Source organism: Anolis sagrei, chromosome 5 (genome assembly GCF_037176765.1).
Source record: "Anolis sagrei isolate rAnoSag1 chromosome 5, rAnoSag1.mat, whole genome shotgun sequence".
NCBI lineage: Eukaryota > Metazoa > Chordata > Lepidosauria > Squamata > Dactyloidae > Anolis > Anolis sagrei.
This window is the reverse complement of record NC_090025.1, coordinates 132,599,497-132,606,996: the sequence shown is the minus strand read 5'-3', so window position 1 is coordinate 132,606,996 and position 7,500 is coordinate 132,599,497. Positions and strand designations below refer to the sequence as shown.

General features: G+C 38.5%; 1 protein-coding gene across 17 annotated transcripts in view; it reads left to right on the top strand.

The window, feature by feature from the left end:
* FOXP2 (forkhead box P2) overlaps positions 1–7,500 on the top strand; it is a 402,068-nt gene that overhangs the window by 325,076 nt on the left and 69,492 nt on the right. For all 17 annotated transcript variants that reach the window (XM_067469068.1, XM_067469057.1, XM_067469056.1 and 14 more), the window contains one exon: positions 4,892–5,029. In XM_067469068.1, coding sequence (XP_067325169.1) covers positions 4,892–5,029 — 138 coding nt within the window. The remainder of the gene's footprint in view (positions 1–4,891; positions 5,030–7,500) is intronic.

Here is a 7,500-nt window from a genome sequence, read left to right as displayed (position 1 = left end):
ATGTGGCAATCTTTCTGGCTGTTCCTAAGAAATAATTGGGAAATCTGACTTGGCCACGGTGGTCCACACTCTGGTTACATCCCGTATAGACTACTGCAAATCTCTCTTCTTGAGGTTGCCTCTGAAGACTGCCCGGAAGCTGCAACTAGTCCAATATTCGGTAGCCTGATTACTGACAGGACCAGGGTACAGGAAGCACACAACTCCTTTGTTGGGTCAGCTCCACTGGCTGCCAATTAGCTTCCAAGCACAATTCAAAGTGCTGGTGTTAACCTACAAAACCCTAAATGGTTCTGGGCCAGTTTACCTGTTCGAACAGATTCTCCCCTATGAACCATCAAGGTTGTTAAGATCCTCTGGAGGGGCCCTGCTCTTGGTCCCACCACATTTGCAATCGCATCTGTTGGGGACGAGAGACAGGGCCCCTCAGCTGTGGAGCTCCGTCCCAATGGAGATTAGATCTGCCCCTTCCCTCCTGATGTTCAGAAAGCTAGTGAAATCCTGGCTCTGGGACATAGCATTCCCAGAATAATCGCTTGAATTCAGCAATAACCTAATAACTACTGACTACAATGATGGATTGAGATGAATTTGATTCTATCTTGGCGATTTGGCTTATATGTATTTATTTTGTTTGTATTTTAACTTATTATGACTTTATGATGTTTTTAATTGTATTGTGCATTGAACTTCTGCTGTTAGCTGGTCTGTGTCCCTCTCTGGAGGTAGAGAAGATCGGGCTATAAAAGTTCTAAATAAAATAAATAAATAATAAATAATTCTCTCTGTTTGCCTGTCACTCTGCTTCTTTCCTGGATTCTGAGGTGCAGACTGCTTCTCCAGAATGTAGATGTTCATTCACCAATGGTCTAGAATTGTGGGATGATTTGTAATATGCTCGAGTTAGCAGGAAGAATTTAGCAGTCTGCCATGCAGAGTAACAGATCACCTCATGGGGACCTGCATGTGAAAAACCCTCTTGTTCCTGCAATTCCCTATATGCCTAGAATGAGAAGTCTGTGGAAACAGAAAAGCAGACTTCTATGTGGGTAGAGTGGGAAGACACCAGATAGTGATTGCCACCAAGCAACAGAGATCCAGAAATAGGTGGACAGAGATGGGTGTGAACAACATGAATTTGAAATTTGTTGTCAGTTTGAATTCAGTATTCTGGTGATGACTTTTTAAAGCCGTGAATGGTCTGGGACTTCAGTACATGAAAGGACACCTGGTGAAGAACTGAGATCTATTGGTGGAAGTCTGCTCTGTTTCCCACTGTAGGAGCACATAAGCAAATGTGCCTTTGGGGGAATCTTATAGGTGCCAAAATAAAGCACAGCTTTTAATTAAAGCCCTTGAGGCATACGCATATTATTTTTTTAAATGTACAGGGACATGATTTTGAGAAGCCAACATTGTGCTTTGACCCTGGAGACCAGGATTGAAACCTCCATTTGACCATAAAATGCACTGGGTCAACTTGGGCAAGGCACATTTTCCCAGCTTTAGAGGAATATAAAGGCAAATCTTCTTTGAAAAGATCTTGGCAATAACACTCCATGATAGGTTCACCTCAGAAGCAACTTGAAGTCAGACAACAAAAAGGTAGAAGGAAGGGGCCACACATGTCAAAATGGAATGTGTGTGTGTGTCTCCAATACTGAGAACTGGTTTACACTGAAATTGAAAAAAAATCAGAATTGGATCCTTTTAAAGGCCTCTGAACTCTGAAACAGCATGGTATAATTTCTTTGTATCTAAACCAAAAGCCGTGGAAGCCATTGCTATTAGATGTTTCCTCCATATGTTTGGTAGAACTACAACCTCATCACAAAGGCTGCCAGAATTGCCATGCATCATGGTGATTTCAGTGGTGCATGTTGATGGGCATGGGGACCCATCACCCCATAACCCATATTGCCCGTTTGACTATCCCATGGGAGAAGCGTCAACCGCCCAACTTCCCCCCATTGTTCCTGCTGTAACATGGGAAGCTTCCTGTGTTGCCACCACCATGCATTCTCCATTTCGCCTTCCCTTTAAGCATGGAGCCCCTCCAGAACTAGTTGTATGTTGTGTAACAGGCTCTATGCTTAAAGAGAAGGCAGTGCTGCATGCAGCACAATTTACCCCATCTGTGAGGTCGTAAAACACATAGCATTGTTGTTCGTGTGACATCCAGCTTCTTAGGATGTCCCACACATTTATGCAAGGTCACAACTCAAATGAAGATTGTGTGCATCTACAATGTAGAATTAATGCAGTTTGACATCATTTTAACTGCCATGGTTCAGGGCTATTGAATCATGGAAGTTGCAATTTTATGATATTATTAGCCTTTTCTAGTAAAGAGTGCTGGTGCCTCACAGAAATATAACTTCCAGAATTCCATAGCATTGGACTATGGCAGTTCAAATTGTGCCAAACCTCATTGATTCAACAGTGGAGATGCACCCTGTGACACATAAACTATTATGTCTTCCCTATTCTGTATCCTTACTATATATTACTTACTGAAAGTGATAGGTAGCATGCCTTATAAACCACAAATCAAGCAATTTGCCTCATAATTTGATACCTCTGGTAAGAAGTGCAAAAAGCAGAATGTTTGTATACCAGCATGTATAAAAGTGTGGCCTCCATGCATATATGGAAGCCACTCTTTAGTAAGGAATTTGTCAAGCTGATATCCCTGGGTTTAAGAGCAATACTTTTAATTTCAGAAAACTGCCTGTTCTCATAATTTGTTAAGAACAGTAGACTCTAAATATATGTTTTCGTCTAAATATCTGCATTGTCTTAAAAGATCACTTACAACCTGATTTTAAAAAAATTGTCTTTGTATTGTGGAAAACAGTCTGGTTTATCCTTTTGTTGTTGTAGCATTATGACACTTCACAAGATGATTGATTGCAAAGTGGTGAGAGTGTACCATGTGATCATCTAATTTTAAATGCTCATTTCTACTACTAAATGTTAAAATCTAGAAGTAAATTGCAAGACATGTGAAATGTAAACTTTTGGACTTGATAAAATCTGATGTGTCAAGAATTAAAGTGCCAGGGTTCTGGAGTCTTAAAATAACAGGACATCATTAAAATGGGAACTTAATACTGTTAAACCTATATATGAAGATGCTTGTTCTCCTCTCATTAACGCTCCAGAAGTATTCGTCCTTATTTGAAAGTTAATCCTTTTATTTTTTTATAAAATCCCTTCTCCAGAAAAAATGGGGTGAATAATTTCTGTTAGAATGATCATTTAATGTTTAAGACAAGGTTATCACATATTTGCTGAATCAAAATCATTTCTATGGAAGAAGAAGACTTTCATATAAGACTTGGTATAGTATCACATCATTACAATTCCTCATCTTGGTTTCGTTTTCACAGTTTTGCATTACATCTGCATTGCACTATGGAGAACTAAAGGAGACAAAACATTTTCTTTGTTTTACTAATGTTAAGATTTTCTCGATTTTTATTTGGAATATATTACTTGCATTTCATAAGTCAGCAAAACCAAAGAGATTCCTTTTAGTACAGGTGTTCTTTCTGTTCAAAACCTTACTGCTCCATTTGTGACAATAGATAAATAAATGGTAAATTCATTTTGTATTTTTTAATAACCTGTCATTTTAAGATATCAAATATGACAATTGTATATAATGCATTTTATGTTCCTAAACTAATAAAGCAACATTTCATCTGTAAATAATAATAATGTATTTTTAGGGATTTTTAAAATACCTTTTCCCTAAAATAACCTCCCCTCTCCAAAAAATGTGTTTCTCGTGGTTTTACAATTTATCATTTTTTCACCTGTAGTTTCTATTTTGTCAAAATATTTATAGTTCCTGACAGATCGTATTTCAGTACATACTGGCTATTAGAATATTGTACCATATTCAAAGAGGCAGATTTCGTCCATATTTAGAAACAGTGTAAAATACTAAGAGTCTGGTATTGTTGAACTAAGGTATTATTTGAGAGGCATCAGGGTTTCTACCTATCTCTTGGTTTTCTGTAAACAGTGGATCAAATTGATTGATGCTCTAAAATAGGGTGGACAAATGGGAAGGTGCAGGAATTGCATCCACCCTGTTTCTGGTCCTTATTTTCACAGCCAGAAGTGATGAGAAGAATATCACACAGCCTGGAAGATGCAGGGTACAATAATGTCTTTAAGACATTCTATTTTTTTTTACCTAAGGAGGAAAATACAGTGGAAATGCCACACTATAGAAGACAGTATAGGCCCCTATAAAATGTCTTGATGGTCCTCATATGGTGCTGTGGACACATTGCATTATTTCCACCACTGCTGCTAAAAATTATAGAGAGACAAGCTGTCACCATTCTTTCCTCCTTCTGTAACTGATACATATAGCTTCATTTTGGGACATCACCACTTTCCACATTTCCTTATTCTCCCTAAATCAGTAGTTCTCAACCTGTGGGTTCCCAAGTGTTTTGGCCAACAGCTCCCAGAAATCCTAGCCAGTTTATTAGCTGTTAAGATTCCTGGGAGTTGAAGGCCAAAACATGTGGTGACCCACAGGTTGAAAATCACTGCCCTAAAATGAATTTCCAGCAGCTGGTAAGGACCGGGAAAACAGATTATTAACACCTTGAGATGAATTGTACCAGATATTTTGGATGTGGAGGAGGAACTAAAGGCATGGTGACTTTTTCAGTAGTGGAGGGCAGTAAAAAAAAAAGAGAGAGAAAGACCACATTATAAATGAACAGCCATGCCCTGAATCTGAATACCTGAGAAGGGCTGTTGAAAGAGTGACTTGGATGTTTCCCATTCATAGGGTCAACATAAATAGAAGTTGACTTGATGGTAGTTAACAACAACACATGTATTTGCGAACTTGTTTCCTCAGGTGCCTGTGTCAGTGGCCATGATGACTCCCCAGGTGATCACCCCTCAGCAAATGCAACAAATTCTCCAGCAACAAGTATTGTCTCCACAGCAACTTCAAGCACTTCTTCAACAACAGCAGGCAGTTATGCTGCAGCAGGTAATGTTGGGTATCTGTTTGAATCGGTAGTATAGCCTAAGTTCAGCCACAGGTGTTAACAATTCTGTATAGTTCTGAAGATTACAAAATTGTTCTCCTTTTCCCTATCCCAGTTTAAAACATGATGGCTGAGAAGGTTGCATGCATATATCTTCATGCATGTCTCTATCAGTGGGTATAGCAGTGGTACGTTTTGGTTCCCATGCCATCGAAGTAGTAAATCTATTCCAGTTTTAGTTCACATGTTAAAGAAACTGTCCAAGGTATTGAAGCATTCTCTTAACATAAAAATGCCTAGCCACCAAGTACACAATCTTGATGTCAACCTCCGAGTTGTAAATTTTTGAAGCTACTATTATTTTGCAACTTTGAAAGCTCTGCACAGTTAGACAACAGCAATGCCAAGTGCAGTGTGAACAGGGGACAAATTAATATAGGTTGAGCATACCTTAGTTGGAATTCCAGAATTGTCCATGCCAATGACTGAGATAGGGGCAACTTTGCTTTCTGGCAGTTTAATGTACCCACATTTTGAGCAAAAGTATGATAGCTGGAACCCTACGCATAGCTGGAACCTGTACACTGGTTGCACAATGCGTGTCAAAATTAATGAAGAGAAGTCTGCTTGGACTTCTCCCAGCTACTGGGGCTGCTTTCTTTGAAGGGCAGAAAGTGTGCTGGCAGCTGGGGAAGGTTTTTACAAGGCCCTAGTGCAAACAGAGTGGCAGGAATTGGATCTCCCCCTTCCCCTCTTCTTGTGCTTTTCCCCGCCCGCTTTCTGACAGTGGAGAAACCAGGGCTCCGGGAGGGCAGGACATGTGAGTCGTAGAACCCCTCCTCCTCCCTCCCTCGCAGCTTCATCTCTCACTCCCTTCATAAATTCTGACCCGTGGTGCGCAACCAGCGTAGGGTCCCAGCTATCATACTTTTGCCAAATTTTGTTTCAAGCACAAAATTATTGAAACTATTGTTCAGAAATTACTTTCAGACTATGCACATGATGTTGATGTGAATCAAAAACAAATTAGGGTCCCATCTCTCAGATATCTCAATATATATGTATATGCAAATAGAAGTGATAAAGAATCTCCACAAAATTCAAAAAACTTTTGACACCAATGATTTTGGATGAGGCATACTAAACCCGTGAGTGTGTGTGCATCTCAAAAAGTACTGAGGCATATGCTTTTTAAGGTGCAGAATGTCATAAAAAGTGTAAACAGTTTTTGAGATAATTTTTGCTTCAAAATTTACAACACTTTAATTGTGCCCTTTAGTCCTGTATGTAGAAAGCAATTAAGGAATTTGAATATAGTGACTTCTTTTTCAGAGGCAAAAGTGATTTTCTTTCATTTGTTTCTTTTTTTCCAGTCCCCAACTACTTTCCCTTCTAGAGATTAAAAAGAAAGGAATCAATATGTCTTGTAGCCTAAAATGTATAGTATGTAACAGTAATAGTGATTCAAGAATATTTTATGCTCCCTGAAAAAATAGCAAACAACTTAAAAAATGCAACACTGTCAGAAAATTTTTTACACTTCAGATTTTTTCTGCCAGAAATGTGCTGAATCATTTTTTTCACATAAGAGATGGAATACACAGCTTGCTACGTAAAATGTTGCTTTTTATACAAAAACAATTTCTGTTTAATAATAATATTTCCACTCAAAACCTTTTTGATTAAACAAATGTTTGAATATACCACCAAAGTGCAAGTACCAACCTACATGTTCACAGAAACCTTTATATTCTTACACAAAGTGCCCCTCCAGTTCTCTTATTCTGCAAAGAGAATGTCACTAGTTATTTATTTTTATAATAAACATGATTATTTTTCCTGTTTTAATGAAGATGCTTGGTTTTGATTAATAAAATATCTTTGTTCCTAGTGTGTTGAAATACTTAACATGGAGTATCCTAACAATTACATGTAGTGTCTCGACAATTAGGTCATATTATAAATCTGGTGTTCTACTGAAATTGTTTAAGATATTCACTTTCTCCTAGCACTTTAGCAAGGAACAGAAAGTTTATCTTGCCCTGGCTCAATTCTTTAGGAATACAGTCAGTCCTCCACAGTTGTGGGTTTTGTTTTTGTGGATTTGATTATTTATATGTTTTATGAGTTTTATCTAGGAATCTCTAGCTCCTCAAGTGTGAATTTATCATCAACATTTACTGGAGAACCTAGAGATTCCTAGAGATAACTTACAGCGGAGGTTAACTATACAGTTGCAGTTGAGAACCTAGAGATTCTTAGGTGTTTATGCAGGTAAAAACATTTTTCATTTGTGGTTTTTGCACTTCCATAGGGGTCCATTGCCCATAAACGCAGAAAATGTGGAGGGATAAACTCTATGTCTAAGTCAGGGGTCCTCAAACTAAGGCCCGAGGGCCAGATACAGCTCTCCAAGGTCATTTACCTGGCCCTTGCTCAGGGTCAACCTAAGACTGAAATGACTTGAAAGCAC